Here is a 19,591-nt window from a genome sequence, read left to right as displayed (position 1 = left end):
GTGCTGGGAGGCTTGCTGGCCTTCTGACATCTCCGTAACTGGGTGACAGGGGTTCATAATGATCCAGCTTGGGGAGCTGTGTCTAGAGACCCACCCAGCTCTCTGAACAGTTACAGCAATCCTTTTCTGATCTGGGGCCTTGTGTCATGCCGTTCCCATTTCTTTTCACTGTACATATTCCTGGTTGTGATCCCTTCAGGACAATAGGAACAGTATACAAGAAATTACCATGAGATGCAGTAGTCTTGTAGGAAGGTAGACCCTTCTTTAGTTCGGAAACAGATGAGGTTTTGTACTTGTTGTAGTGTGAAGAAGTTTAAGCAGATGCTGAAACATGACAATGCTAATAAGAAAAATCTGATGTGTAAGGAATTTTATTATGTAAACAAATAATCATGTTCTGTTTGAAAACAATTCCAAAATATTTAAAAATATCAGTTAAAATTCGAGCAGGTTTTTTCTTGAGTAAGCTGGCGTAGCAGTGAAATAACCTTACCTAGAACAGGAGGCCTGGACTAGCAGCATTTTTCAGCCATCTTTAAGACCTGAAGAAGTACTACATTTACTACCACTCTTATCTGACCCAAGTGCTGCACTATTATCTCTCCAGCTTTTCAGGCAAGGCAAGTGGCTATTGCACTGTTCACACACAGAATGTTACCTCTTTGCAAGTTCCCTCTCTAGAGGTTTCCCTGCATTTATCAATTAGCTGTTAAGATGGGCAAGTTCCTGACAGAGGTGGTTTTCACACCCCTAGCAGTGTTGCAGTTAGAATGATGGCCTGTGCAGTAGGAATTCCAGACCAAATGGGAAAGAGAAATGGTTCTCAGGAAAGTAATTCCTTGATGGCCTTAGGATTCTTGTCACCCCTCAGGCCCCAAGTAGTCAGTGCATTTGCCACTTGCAGCTCCCAGTTTTCATGATCATGGCCCTTAAGATGGACACTTTTTAGGAGCCTGTGATCTTGGATTCACTGTCCAGTCTGGAGAGAGTTTTTCTGACAGGAGAAGAGGCATATTTGTTGTGAAGCAGTAATCAAACCTGCATGACACTAGAGGAGAGGACAGAGAATAAGGAGCCTAGTTGCAGACCCACAGTACCAAATAGGGCAAGGCTGAATTTATTAAATAGACCAAAATATTTGAGATATTTGAAAACTTAGAGCAAAAATTACCATGGCAAGGGCCATGTGTGATCAGCTAACACAGTTCCAAGGCATAAAGCAACTATAATTCAATTTTATTTAGACCAGAAGGAATTTGCTGGCTAAGCAAGCAGCTATGCCCAACAGCAGCTTTGTTGTGGTGTATTCATGATATGCCCAGCTTAAAGCATATCCCAATAAGCTTGTTGACCAAAGAATGTGCATAAATGCATTGCTGAATCAGCTTAGGAAAAGAAAACTGCTGATGGGAACAAGGTGTCTATTCCTTCTTCCTCTTTGCAATCCTGCCACATCTTCTGCAGCAACATAGGCAGCACTTGAAAAGAATGAGGACAATAGTGGCTGTACAGGTGAACAAGAATGCCAGAACATCCAGGCTGTGGTACTGGTACCAAGTGAGATGGTGAGCAGCTGGTCTCAAGTGCTTTGCTCCTTTGTGACGCATGACAAATTCAATCCAGAAGACGGCTCTGTCCAGAGGCTTAACAGGCTGGTCGTGCTGTATCTTGGATAACTTCAGAGCATTTTCCTTATAGCTGGGGAAAAAAAGGAATAAACCAAAGAGATTTCTCACTTATTCCTGAAATAAACCATTTAGCACCTGGCAGTCCTCTTGAGGAAGGTGGACAGCCCTGCTTGTATTTTTATTAGTCATATTTAATTATATTTGAGACTGGTGCAATTTATTCCTGTATGCATAAACTTGGGTTAAGAACAGTAATAGAGAAAGCCAATATTTTGCAAAAAAACATTATTTAAAATTATTCCAGATACTCCTTTAAAAAAAAAACAAGAAGGAAACATTTGCAGCATTTTTGTTCCAATATAGTAGAGTGTGTTGATTTGGGCTGGGATAGGGTTAACTTTATTCATAGTAGCTGGTGTGGGCTATTTTTTGGATTTGCGCTGCAAACAGTGTCGATACAATAGGGATGTTTCCTTTACTGCTGAATTTACACAGAGTGAAGGCCTTTTCTGGCTCTCACACCACCCCACCAGCCAGGAGGCTGGGGCTGTGCAAGGAATTGGGAGGGGACACATCAAGGAAAGCTGATCCCAGCTGACCCAAGGGTCCCTATGGTGTCATGCTCAGTAGTAAAACTAAGGGGAAGGCTGGGGAGGCCACATGTACCAGCTGCCATCCAAGTTGTTACTGATCATCTCTGCCATGACTGACTCCCTCAGATACTAGACACCTCCATCGGTGCTGGTCCATTTGCTTCAGGAATTTGCAGGCTCTCACTTGAAGGAACACCTGTCCTTCACACTGGATGGCATCTGCTGCTGAAGATTGAGGACTTCTGAATTTTTCCAATCCCTTTGTCAGTGGTCTTATCCTTAGCAAGGGATCCCAGCTTCCTTCTCCTCTAAGTCCTGACTGATAGGTATGGTAACCTAAGGATACTGCTAAGTCAGGGGTCGGAGAAAGAACTCTTATGACTATAGGCAGCTAAGACCTAATTAAACTAGAATTGTCATTCAGAACCTCCAGAGAATTTACACTGGAGAAAATTCTCAAAAGCTCCTCCGAACTTTCCAATAACTATTTTTCTCAAAGCACTCATAAAATGCAGTATGAGGAGAACCAAATTACTGATCTCTCCTTTTTGAGAAATGCTGATTCTCAGAAGGGAAAGATGACTTTCATCTGAAATCCAAACTTCAGATTTTCTGCATTTTCCATTCTTAGAAGAGCCAGCAGAATTTTTCACATCAGCATCCCAGGATTTTAATAGACTCAGGCTAGTGTAAGGCAAGAACAAAACTCACGTGGAATTGTAAATGACTGTGTTCAGTGCATCAACCAGGTCCTGGGTCTTCATTGTGTTGAAATCCACCTGAACTGCAGCTCCTTTTGCTACCATGTGAGCAATGTTGTCGTGCTGGTCAGCAAACATGGGAATCCCAACCATTGGGATCCCGTGGTAGATGGCTTCATAGAGCCCATTGGTCCCACCATGTGTGATAAAGGCCTTAGTCAAGGGATGGCCTGGAAAGGGAAGGAGAGGTGCATGTTACAGCAGCTGTGGCAGACTGCATTCACTGGGATGTGAGCAGTGCATAGAGGGGCCAATGCACTGCTAGAGAAGGGAACAGCCCTGATCTCTGGATCAGCAGCAGAGCTTGCATGCTTAGCTTTCCTACAGTCATATTTAACACAACATGTGCATCAGCATGTCCCTCCAGACTACCCCACAGTTACTTTTTGGCCCTTCCCCTATTGTGCAGTTGTAGTTTTCACGTGGTGCCAGGGTCAGAACAGCCCCATGCTTCAGCCTTGCTTAGGTCAGGCATTTTGAAGAATGAGCCCTAGAGATGAACTGCAGAAGCCATCTCCAACTCTGGAGTACATCTCTACTTTGGTATTTACTCCTGCCTGTGGGTGTTTTTGAGCCCTTCCAGACAGCTGCCACCAAGCTCTGTAAGTCAGGGCATTTTAGGAAGCCAAGGCTCCCAAGAGCAAAGTTCTGCAGCTTAAGCTGTGAAATAAAGTGTATCCACAAGCACTACATGGTTCTGTTGCCTGAATTAACCATTTTAGTTGAAAAACAAAATGGTTAATAAACAGTTTTTCCAAGGGTGCAGTCCATCCCAGATAGAATCAGTTTTACCAAGCAGGTCATTTTGTGGTATCCAGCCATAAATCCTGGTGTTGGAGCCCAGAGTTTCTGGTTTTTTCCCTTTGTACCGCCAGAGGACCTTGAACAAAGGAAGAATAGGGTAAACATAGTGCATGTGATGTGCATTTCTGTATTATTACATGTACTTTAGAGCTTTATCTCAAACCCACATACCTTTTCCCAGTAATTCAAATAGCTTTGGCTCCACTGAACTCTCTGATTGGTTATTATGTGCTAATTAAAGAAATGCATGGATTGATTTTTGTATTTTGGCCTCTAGACACAGGTCCATGTCATTTGGTTCAGAGGAGGTGAAACACCAGAACTCCCCATGAAGTAACTTGGTAGTCTGTCTCTCTGAGAGAGCCCAGCTTCCTGGCTGTATCATTTCCATCAGGAATGCAGATAAAGAACAGGCCACTCTGAACATAAGAGGCTCACAGAGAGTAATGAAAGTGAAAAAAGCAAGGCAACAAGGCAACTTGTTTTAGGCTTGAGAAGAAATTCACCTTTTGTGGAAGCTGGCTGAAGGCTTTGGCAATCACATTACTTCTTTCATCACTTAGGTTGTGGACCATTGACCCAAGAGTGAATACAATGACACCATGTTCCCCTGAGCTCTGAACAAATTCTTCCATTTCCTAGGAGAGACAGAAAACATACCAGGGGTAATTACACAATGCAGATTACAAAGGTTTCTGTGACTAGAAAGCATAACCTTTTCAGTTTATTAAGGGAATGATGGTGGTCTGAGTACCTCCTGACAGAAGGGCTTGACAGACTTGGCCCTGTGGAAAATGGCCAGTTTCTCCCCAAGGAGGAGCAGGACAAGTTGAGACAGGTGACAGATGCTTTATCTATTTGAAAGCAAGTTTCAGGATACATTTCAAGCAGCAGGAATGAATCCTGGCATTATCATGAGCAGGCCATACATACTCTGTGACACTCTCCCTAGCATGGTCATGGTTCTGGATTTTCCTGGAACAAGTACTTTGCATTATACAGCTCTGCTGAAACCTGAGAGGGTATTTCAGCATCCTGGTCACAGATTCACCAAGTTGGTACCATCACTTTGCAGACAGTTCTCATTTCTTACAGTGTACCACATTGCTCAAAACATTTTTTACAAATCAGACCAATAGGTTTTCCTGTTCCTTTTATTTGTAAGTGTCATGTGAACTGGAGCAGTAACATGCCAAAGAGAATGGTTATCCATTTTCCCCAAACTTAACCCATGCTACAGGGGAGTGGGAGGAGACTTAGAAGGTTTTAGTAGACAACTTGCACTTAAGATGGCATATATCTTCCAAGGCTCCTACAGGAATGATAAGCTACACCAGAGTTTATCATGTAGTCATCTTCAGTATTTGGGAGTTTCAAGTTCCACCTGAATACTGCAATTCACAGCAGAGCATAGGCTGGAGATGCTCAGTGTTTCACTCCCTTTAAGATGTCTTAAACTAAGATACAGTTGAAAAACGTTTATCACTCATCTATTTCTGCAAGTTTTGACCCCATTTTACCTAAAGAATTTGTCTTGTCACAGTGCCTTCTGGCATCAGGTATTTCAGTGCTAGCATGGGCTGCAAGTCTGTCTTAGAATTAAATAATTACATTTAAGTACCCTGAGGTAGCAGCTATTTTTCCTAAAACAGACACTGTATTACCCTGTGCTAACATCAGCTATCCTCTTTTAAGACATCAGGCTGTAAACCAGCCCTCAGTTTGGACAAGTATGGATGGGTGCTAAATAGTTCCTTGCTCCCCAGAAGCGCTAGAACATCTTTAAGAATGAGCTTTCTCAGGACATGGTTTGCAGGGAGAGAAACAGTCTTTGTAACAAACCAGCCAACAGCAGAATGAAGTTGGGATACCTTTGGTAATGGTTTTGCAGGCTGGCAATGAAGTCCTCCAACGAACTCAAAGTTGGGCAGGAAAGGGCGTGGAAATTCAAAATCCCAGTATGTTCTTATTAACCAAATCTCTGCTTTCCCCATCGTCTCACACAGGGTTGTGGGCCTTCCTGAGGACAAGGTATAAGAGGTTAACAATGTGCATGGGAGTGACCTTGTTTGCTCTAGATTGTGAAACAGGAGCATTACCTTTGTCTTTTGGCACTCCCAATCAGTGTAGTTTATCAAACCATGCATAAAATGGAAACATCCACAAATCTGGATCTATTCCTTGCCCTTTGTTAAGCTTTGGCTGGTGGCCATGAGCAAGGCAGTACAATCCTTGAAAGGATTTTGAACCTTCATGATTACTTTAGAGAAATACAAGCAAGAAGCATTTTGTATCTAATATAGAAGTGCAATTCTTGTAGTGCTGAATTATTATCTGTGCTTGTAGTAAAATCAGAGAACACTTGGGGAAGAGAAGAATCACAGAAAATTCAGTTCCAAATAAAAAATGAATTACAAAGTGATGATCACCTGACAGGAGGAAAGTTTTTAAACAAAGTTCTGTAGCATTTTTCAAATGGTGACTCATTTAGCGGCTGCTCAAACAACAATAAAAGACAGGTACAGACATCTCTAGTTTTCTTGAGGACTGGATCAGCTGCTTCTTACACATACTGGGAAAAATTTGCCAACTCCATGGATACTTTTAATGTCATTTTATGCAAAACCCAATATTTCTAGAAATCCATCTGAAAAAAGAATCTAATGGTAATCTGATGTTTTATAGTTTACCATTTGGAAAAATCTATATTCTTAGGTACATGTTGCAAGTTGTCTTTGCAGTATTTTCTCCACAGAGTGAAACTGGGGAGTAAAAGGGTTAGAAGTATTGATAAATAGTTTTCCAAAGCCAGCCTAGTGCAAGCAGGAATCAAGCTAAATAAGCAGCAAGATAAAAATTACCTGTAGGGCGTCTTCTACTACTTGGTCAGTATAATAATCTGCACCAGTAATTTTATCTTCCATTTAAATTAAAGAACAGTGAGTCAGTTACAAAGTTGCTGAAGTGAAAATTAAGTTTGCATTACAAGTAGAGTGTTATAAAGGTGTGATTAAGTCTTTATGTGGTATTAAAAAATTCAGTCCAGGGAAGAGGGAGTAGTTTTCAGAGCACAAAGGCCTCTTTGCAAAAGCAGAAAAAGACTGGACAGTGACAGAAGAGATAAGAGATGCCCTTGTGTTTGCTGTTCACTCATTATCTGCCTGAACTTAGATGCCCTGGACAAGATTCAAAGTCCATTGAACTAAATGGTCTCTTTATTAAATGTTGAATCATGCCTGAGCTGTACTATGTTTGAGCAAAATTTTCAGGTATTTATGTAGTTTAAGGAGACTGTTTCAAGCCCTGAATGGTGGATGAAAAGGAAAGGTGACAGCGTTTATTGCTGAGAATCTGAACTCACACTCAGCACCCTGCACTATGCAGAGCTGAAAGATACTCCAAGATTGCCACCTCTGCTGGCCTTTGAGAAAGAGTATTTTGAGAACAGCATGGTGATCCCAAAGCATTCAAAAGGCACAACCCATGCAAGAAAAGAAACCAGTCAACAGCTGCCCTACCTAAGACGTTACTGTAGTACCTATCCCATTCAGCTTGCCAAAACTTCATGAAAAATAAATCAGTGAAAATGTAAAAGAGGAAATTCTGTAGTCTTTCCATAAAGGACATCTGGTGAGTCAGCCCCATTGTGCTAGCAGGCACGTAGGAGGGTGGGGACGGGAGCCCACCGCACAGCCGCTCTACCACATTCCCATCAGAGAAGCGGAAGCTGTAGACAAAAGGGATCTCCAGGATTTCTGCTACAAGCTCCCCGCCTACAGACAGGGGGTCAGCGATCAGAACATCAAACTTGGCCTGCTGCAGCTTTGCTATCAGGTGAGAGTTCATCACCAAGGTGTCACAGGTCTGCTTCGACATATTGGTAAAGACCTCCAGTTGCTCTTTCATCGTCCACATGATCTCCCAGGGGAAGAGATTAGAGGCTTCATTCATCCAGAAATTGAGGAAGTCTTCCATGGATGCATCCAGGGTCTCCTGGCTGAAGGGGACTTGCAGGACTTCAAAAGTGAAAGGAGAGGAGGTATCCTGGTAGTTGATGAGCAGATTGCTTGAGGCCACCAGCACAGTCACTTCATGACCCCGGAGAATGAGCTCTTGCAGAATCACTTTCATATTGATCCAGTGACTGGCATCAGTGGGCCAGACCACCACCCTCCCACAAAAACCAGTGCTGCAGCAGCATGCATAGGCACAGAGCAGCCAGAGGAACTTTGACCCCAACATCTCAGCATTCCATGTACAGCTCTAGTCTGACTGAACTGGAAGCAGTTCACTGCTTTTCACTCTGCAAACGCTGTAGAGCCAACCAATTAAAAAGTGACACCTGTTTGATGACTAGACTGGCAAATGTGACAAGATTGATAAACATGACAAGTGAGAATGTCCGAACACCAAAAACAAACAGGGGAGGACTGGGCAGGCAGCAAATCCCATTCTGGAGTGTTCTGCAGAGCCACAGCTAGTCTTAAAATTACAGCAACTCCTCTCTGCTCACCACAAAGTGCATTTTGCAGCATGTGAAGACCAGAAGGCTTTACCCTGTATTGTAGTTTAAGCTTGATAGGCAGCTAGGCACCATAGAGCCTCTAAATTGTCCACAGAAGGAAGAGAAAAGGAAGGGCAAAACTTAAAAAATTCATGGATTGAGACAGAGACAACTTGGGGGAGGGGGGGGGGGGGGGGGAAGGAATGGAAAGAAAAAAAAAAAGGCAAGAAAAGCAAGTGATGTGAAAAGAACAGTTGTTCACTACCAGCCAATGCCCAGTGAGTCCCTGAGAAACAGCAGCCCTGACAAAATACGCCCCATATCTTTTATTTTGCTGAGCACAAAATCATCATGGGCTAGGGTATCCCTTGGGTGAGATGGGGTCAGCTCTCTTACCTCTGTCCCCTTCCAACTTCTTGTGCATCCCCAGCTCCCTTGCTGGTGAGGTGCGGTAAGAGGCAGAAAAGGCCTTGACATTCTAAGCACTGCTCAGCAGTAATTAAAACATCCCTGTGTTATCAAAACTTTACAGCACAAATCCATCATGCAGCCCATGCAATCTAACAAAACAGGTATTGCACATGGAGCCTTAAATGCTAAACCCCACAGTTCACAATAAAAAAAGACACCTCAAGATCCAAACAGCTCTGAGGCTTACACAACAGACACCAAACCATGCTTCAGCCAGCACAAGATTTCCTAGTGTCTGTCAACATGATAAGCAACAAAAACACACAGCTAGGTACTCTTAAGAGTAGGATCCTTTAATAACTTGGCTCTCTCAACAGAATTACACCTTACTAGTGAAATGTAAATAAAAACGCTTTAAAGTCTCGTATTGAAACACCCATTTTATCTCCCCACTAGCAATGCATATGTTTGGCCTGTTTCCTCTTAAGCATTGCTATAATCACCTAGAGCAAAAATGGGAAAACAATTATACAACTGTAATTTTTAAAAAAATTAAAAACCACTTACAGATGAATATAACTATAATCTAGTAGGTTTTTATACACTTTCAGAAAAGCAAAGAACCATATCTCTGCAGAGCATCTTTTATCACTGTGAATTGGGGTTCATCTGATCTCCCAGACTTTTAAAGGTCCTTGGGAGGATATTGTCTCTAATTTTGAGACAAGGTAGCAAGTAGAAGTGTACTATGGGAGAAAAAGTCCTAGTATTTGGTGGGTATATAGTATTTTACTATACTTTACTATACACTGTTCTTAGTGTTTGTCATGATTCATCTATTGAATATGACAAATGAGCCCTGTTTCAAGTGCCTTAGTGCTGTTTTACATATACTGGAAGTGCCTGTACAGATGTAGCTCTACCACTGTAGCAGGTCAGGATTAACAGACAATGTTTGTACTTGCCTGGATTGTTTGACTTGATGCAGGAATTTTGAAGGAAGGAGTGAATTTGGGGCTGTCTTGTTCCTGATTTGTGCCTTAACCTCTCATCTCTAGGTATTCACTCTTTTGTGTACAGCAGATATAATTTCTAGAAAGAGAGCCTAAAACTTACCTAAAATGTCAGTGTAGTATTGATCCCAGCTTGCCCAGAGAACATAATGAAATATGAAATCCTGGAGAGCATAGCTGAGGAAGTTTTTTAGCCTTTGCCAGAAGGTCATCCTATCTGTTAGGCTGGTTACGGTGGTTGGTACATAGGAAGGAGGTGCTGGGAGTGTTCCACAGATCCGCTCCACTGTGTTGCCCATGGAGAACCGGAAGCTGTACACAAAGGGGATACCCAGCTTCTCAGCAACCAGCTCCCCACTGGGGAACAGTGGGTCTGCCAAAAAGACATCAAAGGCTGATGCCTTCAGTCTTTCCATCAGTGCCTCATTCTTCACAACTCCATCACAAATTATTTTGGTTATGTTCTTCATCTGCAATGTCTTTTGAGCTATCTTGTAAGCACCTTTCCAGATAGGTAGCTCTCTCTCCTCATAAAAAAAAAAATACAAAATTTCATCCATTAAGTCAGCTATCTCCTTTTTGGTGATTGGCACCTCAATCACCTCAAACTGGAAGGGTGAGGGCTCTGTGGGATTGACGATGAGGAAGCACGAAGGCAGCAGCACGGTCACCTCGTGGCCCCGGACTACAAGCGCCTGTAGTATGTGCTCCATGTTCAGCCAGTGGCTGTTGTCAGCTGGCCAGACCAACACCTTCCCTCCAGATGCACAGCCCAACACGGCCAGCAGCAACAGCGCTGCCATCTCCTTCCCTGCCATTGCTTGCCCTGTGTGGCAGTGCCCCCGTGCCTTCCTTCACGCGGCACTCCCAAGCTGGGCTGGGCACGCATGACACTGCCTTGATCCCGGGGGCAGGGAGCCAAAGGTAGGTGGTGTGAAATCCTGTACTGGGTAATAGCATGCTTAATATCATAATTTCCTAGGGCACTGAAAATGTGACTGGCGCCAACTGGCACTCTCTGGTGGTAAACACCTTGCTGAAGCTGGAAGATGTGATTCCTCTGGAGCAGCAGGCAGAGCCATCAGCCCTGGGGGGCTCAGTCCAGCAAGGATTGTATCCTGTTCATAATCCCATCCTTCATGCTCATCTAGCTACAGTCTCTGTATTACTTGTGTGGTACTAGAGGTGATTTTTTTCATTCTTCTGGCTCTTTGAAACACAGCTGGGTAGGCAGCAAAGATGTTCACTGATTATGTGGGCACCTGTTTGCTTTTATAATGCCACTAAGCATCCCTTTAGAACATGCTTAAAGTGGTGATCTGGGGCTGCAGCCAAAAAGTTGCATCTTGAAGGGGATGATATTACACAGCAAATTACTCCAGTATCAGAATAAGACTGTCCTCATGTGAACTTGCCTCTTACAGAATACGAGGAGACCAGGAGGAAATAGTGCAGGCTTCCTGCCTACCACTAAGTGCCAATTATGCACTATAAATTGAACCAGAAAATCCATTAAGCAGTTTTATTTATATGGTCCCTCCTGATGTGCAATTAAGAAATACTGTAAGTTCTCTTTTCTGTGCTAAAAATCATTATTACAGGGTTTCTGCTCAGTGCTGTTACACAATGGTTTTGCAATGTTGTCATCCAAGGCTTTTGGTATGGTTTCCATGCTGGCTAGAGCACCCTTTCTGGGACAAAACTGTGGGGTCATGGAAACAACTGGACTGTGAGGAGCCAAGCTGAGGTAACTCATGTACTGTACACATGACACCAGCTTGGTGTACTTGTGGAGTCTTGCATCATGAAGGTATTTGCAGGCAATTGAACCCTGAGAGATTTGCAAGAGGTTTTTTTGAAGACCTCAGTGAGAAGGTAGTAGAAATGGCATGTGATTAATAATAAACATTATTTCTACATGACCACTCAAAACAGTCCAGAAGAAAAGCCTGCAGAGAAAGATTTGTTTTCACTGTTTGCTCTGTGGGTGGTAGGGTATGTTCTAAATAAAACTTGTTTTGTGCAGAGAGAATTGGTTTTATATGACCAGTGACATAAGTGAAGTCTCTATTACAAAGCCACAATGCACTTAATTATTGCTGCTGAGGGTGACAAGTTCGGCTTGTAATTCACCAGCTCCGCCCTCCTTGTTATGATCCTCTGGATGAGGAAAATGGCTCCGTTCTTGGTTGCTTTCTGTGCAAGCAGTCACCCTTCCTGAGCACCCTGTATGGTGTGGAAGTCCTATCAAACTCCACACTAAAAATATGACAAAAGTCAAATTTGTCAACTGGGATGACCCTGATCGTGTCTCAATGCGATGGCATAGCAGCACAGCACCCTGATTGCTAGCAGCTCAGCCCCTTTTTAGGGACATAATGACAAACTCTTGCTGACCTCTCTCTTGACTTTGCCACCCTGGTGGGTTCCTAGCTCTGCAGGTTACAAGGAGAGACTATATCATGAGAAGTGAAGTATCAGAAGACTTACCTAAGGCCTTGCTGTAGTAGATATCCCAATGTCCCCAGTAGCTCTGGAAAACGTAGTCTTGCAGGTGGTAAGACACAAAGTTTTTTACTCTCTCCGCAAAAGACATGTGGTCAGTGAGCTCAGACAGGGCTGCAGGCGTGTAGGATGGTGGGGTTGGGATCTTGCCACAGTGCCTTTCCAGAGTGAAGGCTGGGGAGAAACGTAGTGAGTAGACAAAGGGAATGCCCAGCTTGACAGCCACGAGTTCCCCACAGGGGGTCACAGGGTCTGACAGCATCAGGTCAAAGCCAGACCCCTGCAGACGAGCCATCAGCTCTTGGTTGTTCAGCACTCCATCACACATCATCTTGTTCATCTCCTGCCAGCCTACGGACAGTCTTCCCAGCTCCTTGTAAAACTGCCAGAAGGTCAAAATAGTTGGCCTGTTGTTGAGCCACAGATCCACTATTCCATTAATCAGGTTCTCAGGAACATCTTTCTTGAAGGGCACATAATAGGTCTCAAACTTCTCCGTGGCCTTAGGCCTGGGTTCAATGTAGAGGGTAGCGTTGGATACCAGGATGGTAAAGTTGTGCCCACGGCGTATGAGCTCCTGTATAATTACATTCATATTCAACCAGTGGCTGCCTTCCGTTGGCCAAACCAGTATCTTCCCACAGAAGACAGGCCCTAGCAGAGCAACCTGAAAAAGGAGCAGCTGGAGGTATTTCTTTGAGGCTGTTGTTTTCATGGCCATGGCAGAGTTTAGGGCTAGATAGTCTGGGAATTTTCCCTTCCAGTTGTGAGTGCTGCACCTCTGTGTTGTGTTTGATGGCTCTTTACTAGCACTCTTAGCAGAAGTGAGACTTTGCTGTTGCACAGGTATTGCCTTTATAACCTGTGTTTCATCTGAGTTCTGAAAAGAAAAAAAAAAAGTTTGGTGATTTCGTTGTTCCCTTTCTGCCTTCTACCCTGTTAGCTTCCCACCAAAGGTGTTCTATTTTCTTGTTAGGAGGATAACAGCAGTCCTCACTGCTGTCAGAGGAGTTAGTCCCCTGGATGCCAGCCCTGAGACTCACACAAATCCCTTGCATTTTTTCCCATGAATTAGCAATGCCAGTGACAGGCCAAGGAATGAGAGGCCACAGGGCTGGCTTGGCATCCTTTTTCACAGTGAGATGCTTAAAGTGCTGATATTTCTTATGCTGAGAGAAGTCAACAAACCCATCATTTGGTTGATGATAATGCCAATAATAGCATGCAGTTTGTTCTAATAGGTCACCAGTAGCTTCCAACTGCTCCCAGAAAACTTTTAACACAGTGGGTCCGTTGCTACTGCCTGTGGCATGTCACCACCAACCTGGTCATGTTGTGAGCTCAGTTTGGGTGTCTAAACATGGGCCTGAGCCTCTAAAGAGCAAAACCTACATCATCTGTGATGGCTCTCAGTTGGAAAGCTGTCCCTTGAATATAAACACCATGCCTGGAAGCAGTTCTTTAACCACCTGGAGCCAAAATGACAACTAAAACCCACACATATAATGATACACTTGATCTAACACAATTTGGGGAGCAAACGCCATGCAGCAAAAATTTCTTACCTAGCAGAGTCTTCCAAGGTACATAAACTTTGTGCTCTGAGTTGCAAGGTGTGATTTGCAAAACCACTTTGCTGCTTTTCCTTACTGCTCCCCTCCTCTGTGCCTGGGCTGCTCCAGCAGGATTGGTTATCAGACAGAAGGACCTTAAGTAAGTTACCCTCTGAACTGGACTTTTCAAAAGGAGGAAGTAATAAAATACTGGATAATGGCAACAAGGAATGTATTCTGTGTTAATTCATTGCTTTGTTATGCTCTGGAAATTTAATGGTTGAGATGGTCTTTCCCTTGCCAGGATATACTATAATGTTATTACAGAGCCAGCTTCTTAGGAGGACTTTATATCCTAGAGATAAGAAATATGGTGTCTGACTAAAAAGTTAAAAAGACTTTTTTACCCCCCAGCAAAACAAAATTGTTTGTTTTATGGTGGATATGTTTATAAACTGTCAACAGGAACAAACAGTGAATCTTGTGGTTTGTTTGCAGAGGTTTTCAAAAGTTGGTGCTGTATGTGTGAGTTTCCAAAAGTTGGGATGTTACTTGTGCTGGCTCTGTGGCCTTTGATTCCAGAGATCTAGGCAAGTGTTTAATAACCTGGAAATCTAAACCTAGAACCTAGGAATCTAAAGGTGATTAAAAATCAGTGGTTTTTAAGTATTGTCCATAATATTCAACAGGGCTTTTTCTAAACCCTCAGATTCCAGGACTATTATGCCAGCATGTTTCAACATGTTTCAACCATAATTTGGCCTTACAGCCAGGAATTTCACTACAGTCTCTCCACAGACCTTTGTATACAGAATATGATTGGGGATTTTTTCAGGCTAATTTAGATTATTTTGTAAAGTCCTATAAGAAACTTAAAGCTTTTCCAGTAACTATTGAAAGGCCATATGGGCGAGAGCAGATCACAGAATCGTAGAATATCCTCAGCTGGAAGGGACCCACAAGGATCACTGAAGTCCAGCTCCTGGCCCTGCACAGGACAGCCCCAAAAATCACACCATGTGCCCGAGAGCATTGTCCAAATGCTTCTTGAAGTCCCTCAGGCTTGGTGTTGTGACCACTTCCCTGAATAAAAACTTAGATGGGAACTTGTTTTTTATTTTCCACTCCTTATTATCAAATTCCTCCGTAGCAAATGAGAGCAATTGTTTGGGGAACCAAAGAGTTCAATTTGTCTTGTTTCCATGGCCAGCTCCAAAGATGATACTCAGATTACTCAGATCAGAGCAGATAAGAATTTTGAGAGGATTAAAGAACAAAATCCAGTAAATGTGAGAGAAGTGGGGCAGAAGAATGTCGATGGTATTAAGTGCCTGTATTTCACACCTCTTAACATTACTGTCAGAAGTGCTGCAGACCATGATGTAACCTCCAGCCTTGTTAAAAAACAACAGACTTTTCAAGGCTAAGGCCCTCATGCAGAAGTTAGGCAATGCAAACTCATGTTTTCCACACACGGGTCTGTCTCTTCACCATTGTGCTGGCTGTCTGGGGGTGTGCATGGCACTTTGATTTCTAGGAAACCTCGATGCCACCCAGCACCTCAGAAATTCGGGGCCAGGGTTTGAAAAGGGAAGCTTTTGCCCTGAAAAAGCACCAAATGACTCTGTGCTTTCCCCTTCACTTAATGCAATGAAGCAGCTTCTGGTCTGAAAGCAGACTTAAGTCTTAACTTACCTTTTTTTCTTTTTCTTTTGTGGGGTGGGGCGGGGTTTGGCAAGAGGAAGGAAGGATACTAGATTGGGAAAATTTCAAAGCTGGCTCATCCCTACATGCAGAAGTGACAGGATTGGGCAATTCTGCAGTCACATGTGCATGTGCTCAGTAAAAGACTTGTAATCCCCAGGGTATAGGGAAACTCTAGCAAAAGTTAATGAGATGAAGTAGCCTCACCATGACCATCTTTCTTGAATAAATTATATCTTTATACCTCTGCACTGTTACCACAGGATGAAAAAAACCAGGGGCTAGGTTTATAGCATTGCACTTGGATTTTTTGATTCAGTTTAAGATTCTACAAACTCTCTTCACTGCTGCTGAAATACTGCAGGGGCACCTTGGCAGGTAAGCAGCTATCAGGGTGGCTGGCATGGGAGCCATTTCCACTCTGCAAAGCCAAAGCATTAAAGAAATGAGGGAAGGTTCAGGCCAAGCTTGGTGTCCCTGCTAGGAATCTGCATTGTTGGTGGAAGAATAAATGCTGCACCCTGTACTTGTCAGTTCTACAGCAAGGAGCAGCAGCAGACTTACCCAGCTCCCTGCAGATCTGTCCAGCCTCCCAAGAAAGCTTCGTACTATGGTGATGGACAAATCTGAAAAACCCATGGGCATGGCCATGATGGCAATCATCTAATGGCTCACCAGCCAAAAAAAGGAGGAGTTGCTCTCTCCATTCCACCTTTTCATGCATGTTTGCTCTTCATGCTCCCATGGCAAGCCCTTCCCAGTGACTTACCCAGTCGTCCTGCCAATGGTTTGTTTTTGTGGGAGAGTTCGCTGCTGCTGCGGCAGGAAGGAGTTAGGCAAAGACCAGGCAGACAGCAATGGCCAGGGCAGCCTCATCACCTGGCACCGTTACTGCCCGGGGAGCGGCAGTGATAGCACCGCAGCACAGACCAGAGGTCACTGCGGCCATCGCTGCACCCACAGGGGTCCCAACTGCGGGGACAGAGCCCCACCAAGGGCAAGGGTGCCCACAGTGTTCCAGCATCACCCAGAGCAAGCACCTCTCCCCATGCTGCAGCACCCCAGGGGAGCAGGGAACTCGGTCCCTGGGGTTATTACAGCAGATCCTAGATCAGGGGAAGGTTTAGGGGTGCTGATTGCACCCCGAAGTACCCAAACCCACTACCCAGGGCCCCCACACAAGCAGCTCTGTGCAGCTGAGGATGGGCAGAGCACCCCAGAACAACCATCTCACCTAAGGCCTGCTGGTCTGCTCCGGGAGAGTGACGCTGGGACCGTGACACCAGGAGTGTGTGCGTGTGTGAGAACGGGAGGGTGACGGCAGCACTTTTTACGGGCAGGGACAGGGAGGCGAGGGCAGTAATGTTTGCCTGCCCAGCAGCTGCAGGGAGGGAGGAGCGAGTGCAGGGAGAAAACAGCAGCCACTGACCTGCAGACAGGGCCACAGTGGACATCTCCAGCACCACCAGTCCTGCTCTGTCCCACAGGTCCCAGGAAACATCCCAATGTGTCAGCGTGGGGAGGACACCTCTCACTACCCACACAACATGTTCCCCCTACACAGCTTTGTCAAAACCCTCTGCAATCCCATGAGCTGCTGCTGGCAATCCCCCCACCACAGCGGCTCAGGAGTAACACCTGCTTGTCCCCAACCCAAGAAGAGGACAGCAGCCCCAGGGGGACAGCGGGGTTAGGATCAGCAGAGACTCAGGACAGTGAGCATCCCATGGCAGAGTCAGGGAGCACATTTTATTTCTCTCCAGCAGTGCCAGGGGAGAGGAAGGAACGGCAGCAGTGCCATCACAGCACAGGGCAGATTTGGAGGGGGTCTGGCAGTGTCTCCTCAGATCTCAGTGCGGAAGCACAGGTCGGTGCCTGACATCTTCTGCGCGTAGTCCTGGTCAAAGCGCTCGTTCTGGGCCACGGTGAAGTGGTTCTTCCAGTCTCCCGTGGTGCCTGTGGCCAGGTGAGATGGGGCTCAGCAGGGGCCGGGGGGACAGTGTGCCAGAGGCCCCCCAGAGCTGCTCACCTTTGCGCATGAAGGGGGACACGCTGTGGTCCATGAGGTCGGAGGGCACCTTGCTGTAGTTGGTGGCAGGGTTGTCCCGCATGGACTCGAAGGAAGTGTGTCGGGTGATGGTGTCCAGCGCCGCCTCTGACAGCTTCTGCCCCAGGAAATGGGCCACCTTGACAATCTCCCGGCGGAGGTCCTGCGCGACACAGGCCAACACTCACCCCTCCTGCCACCCCCAGACCCCACAGCACCATCCACCCCGCCCCATCACCTCCTTCAAGTCCTCGTAGAAGAGATAGAGAATGGGGTGATCCTTCCTGCGCTCCCAGTAGCCCTTGACGTGATCGTACCAGGAACCGTATGCCACTGCACGGGGAGAGCAGCCAGTGGGTGATGGTCCCCTGCAGGTTCCCCTGCACACACCCAGGGGTGCCCTGTCTCACCTGTGCCAGCCATGAACTTCTCCAGGTACTGGGCCCATGTCCCAGGGTGCGGCTGCAACTTGTTCATCAAGTCAAAGTGGTAGTAGGAGACAGCCACGTCCTTGGCGTTGCGCCCCACATAGATCATCTGCAGATGCGCCATGGAGGTATGAGGGGCAGCCCCAGGTCCCCCAGTAGGGAGGACACTCCACCTCCTAGAACTCCCATGGCTACTTAGGATGCCAGAGGGAGCAGTGGGGAGTCCTGTCTCAGGGGAACAGGGGAGCCGTAATTCCCCCCAGGGCAGTGACCAGGATTGTAGGTTACCTTGCAGCGGTTTTCCCAGAAGGATTTGGGCAGGATATGTGCCAGCAAGTGAGTCTTCACCACACGGGGTGAGGGCATGGTGGCCAGCAGGTCTGTTCCTGTGGGATCCCAGAGCACTTTCTCAGTGGGCCCTTGGCAAAGGCCCTTGGGACTTGGCCCCTGTAGGGTGCCCCTGCACCTCCCTACCTGCTGCCATCTTCCCGGGGGCAGTGAACTCCAGCATGGGCACTCTCCTGCTGATAATGTCCCGCTTGCACTTCTCAGGATCTCCACCTTGCAGGATCATGTCCACAATCTCACTGACCCAGGTGGTACCTGGGGAAAGGAACCCATCAAGGGGAGCAGCCAGGGCAGCATTGGGTGTCTCAGCACTGACAATTCCTCAGACCTCGACCAGATGCCATGGGGGAAAAGGGAAATCCTGACACAACTCTGTCCTGACAGCCCCTCAATGTGCTGCATGCCTCCAGGCAGTGGGTCTCAGCTGAACAACACACTTACCCACCCAGTATCAGTACATCTATTTGCCTTGGGGATGCTCACCAGATTTGGGGAAGGTGACCACCACGATGTCCTCGGGGCGGCTCTGGAAGGTGTCAATCCGTTCCCAGTTGTGGGCAAAGGCATTGACCATGGGGATGCCGTGCACTGTGAGCCAGGGCTGACGCAGATAGGGGTCTGGACTGGCCATCCTACTGGGGACAGGGACACGTTGCAGGGCTGGCTGATGTGGGGAGGGCCCCCACCCCCCACCCTCTCAGGGCAGCCACCAGCCAGGGCAGCCCGGTCACCTGGCGCTGTGCCTGCCCAGGAAGCAGTAATGATAGCACCAGAGCACAGACCAGAGGTCACCGCAGCCATCGCTGCACCCACTGCTGGGAACAGGGGTCCCAACTGCGGGGACAGGAGCACACCCAGAGCCCTGGCAAGGGCAGGGGTGCCCACAGCATGCTGGCATCACCCAGACCTAGGGGATTAGACTAGAATAGCACCTCTTCCCTTTCCGCAGCACCCCAGGGGAGCAGGGAACTGGGTCCCTGGGGTTATTGCAGGAGACCACAGGTCAGGGTACGGTTTAAGGGTGCTGATTGCACACAAACACAAAATGCCCCAAACCCACCACCCTGGACCCTGCAGGATGCAGCTCTGTGTGACTGAGCATGGGCAGAGCACACAGAGGGCACCCTGGGACACCTGTCTCACCTAAGACCTGCTGGTCTGCACCGGGAGAGTGACGCTGGGACCGTGACACCAGGAAGGCGACAGCAGAGGACGAGGAGACTCGAGGCCTCGCAGCGGTTGTTACGGGAAGGAGAAGGAAAGAGGCAGGGCGCAGAGGCCAGTAATGT

At 46.4% G+C, this 19,591-nt stretch overlaps 2 protein-coding genes across 6 annotated transcripts; both read right to left on the bottom strand.

Annotated features, from left to right (window-relative positions):
• Positions 1–362: 362 nt before the first annotated feature.
• LOC131579368 (UDP-glucuronosyltransferase 2A2-like) lies at positions 363–19,499 on the bottom strand. 4 transcript variants are annotated; one of them, XM_058839169.1, is made up of 8 exons: positions 16,714–16,844; positions 12,208–13,102; positions 9,821–10,453; positions 5,661–5,809; positions 4,296–4,427; positions 3,778–3,865; positions 2,936–3,155; positions 363–1,701 (listed from the first exon to the last, which is right to left on the bottom strand). In XM_058839169.1, exons 2-8 carry the CDS (start codon positions 12,941–12,943, stop codon positions 1,425–1,427), a joined length of 2,235 nt encoding a protein of 744 aa, XP_058695152.1. In that variant the 5' UTR covers positions 12,944–13,102; positions 16,714–16,844; the 3' UTR covers positions 363–1,424. The 4 variants fall into 4 exon arrangements, with proteins under 4 accessions (XP_058695152.1, XP_058695149.1, XP_058695148.1 ...); XM_058839166.1 differs by lacking the exons at positions 9,821–10,453; positions 16,714–16,844 and adding an exon at positions 19,446–19,499; XM_058839165.1 differs by lacking the exon at positions 9,821–10,453.
• LOC131579369 (sulfotransferase 1B1-like) lies at positions 17,223–19,579 on the bottom strand. 2 transcript variants are annotated; one of them, XM_058839170.1, is made up of 8 exons: positions 19,446–19,579; positions 18,786–18,937; positions 18,429–18,557; positions 18,243–18,340; positions 17,937–18,063; positions 17,765–17,859; positions 17,509–17,689; positions 17,223–17,435 (listed from the first exon to the last, which is right to left on the bottom strand). In XM_058839170.1, exons 2-8 carry the CDS (start codon positions 18,931–18,933, stop codon positions 17,323–17,325), a joined length of 891 nt encoding a protein of 296 aa, XP_058695153.1. In that variant the 5' UTR covers positions 18,934–18,937; positions 19,446–19,579; the 3' UTR covers positions 17,223–17,322. The 2 variants fall into 2 exon arrangements, with proteins under 2 accessions (XP_058695153.1, XP_058695154.1); XM_058839171.1 differs by having other exon boundaries at positions 18,786–18,934.
• Positions 19,580–19,591: the final 12 nt, after the last annotated feature.

The sequence above is a fragment of the Poecile atricapillus genome, chromosome 4 (assembly GCF_030490865.1).
Source record: "Poecile atricapillus isolate bPoeAtr1 chromosome 4, bPoeAtr1.hap1, whole genome shotgun sequence".
In the NCBI taxonomy this organism is placed as follows: domain Eukaryota; kingdom Metazoa; phylum Chordata; class Aves; order Passeriformes; family Paridae; genus Poecile; species Poecile atricapillus.
This window is presented reverse-complemented; position numbering and strand designations above follow the sequence as displayed.

Bases quoted from the DNA above. Each gene is read 5' to 3' on its own strand.
- LOC131579368 (XM_058839169.1), bottom strand. From the start codon at position 12,943: ATGGCCATGAAAACAACAGCCTCAAAGAAATACCTCCAGCTGCTCCTT. The intron at 10,454-12,207 runs GTAAGTCTTCTG...TGGTCTGGCCAG, and splicing joins CTACTACAGCAAGGCCTTAG to CTGACAACAGCCACTGGCTG. The intron at 3,156-3,777 runs GTAAAACTGATT...TTCCCTTTCCAG, and splicing joins ACCACAAAATGACCTGCTTG to GCCATCCCTTGACTAAGGCC.
- LOC131579369 (XM_058839170.1), bottom strand. From the start codon at position 18,933: ATGGCCAGTCCAGACCCCTATCTGCGTCAGCCCTGGCTCACAGTGCAC. The intron at 18,558-18,785 runs GTGAGCATCCCC...TCCTTTCCCCAG, and splicing joins GGTCACCTTCCCCAAATCTG to GTACCACCTGGGTCAGTGAG. The intron at 17,436-17,508 runs GTGAGCAGCTCT...ACCTGGCCACAG, and splicing joins GTCCCCCTTCATGCGCAAAG to GCACCACGGGAGACTGGAAG.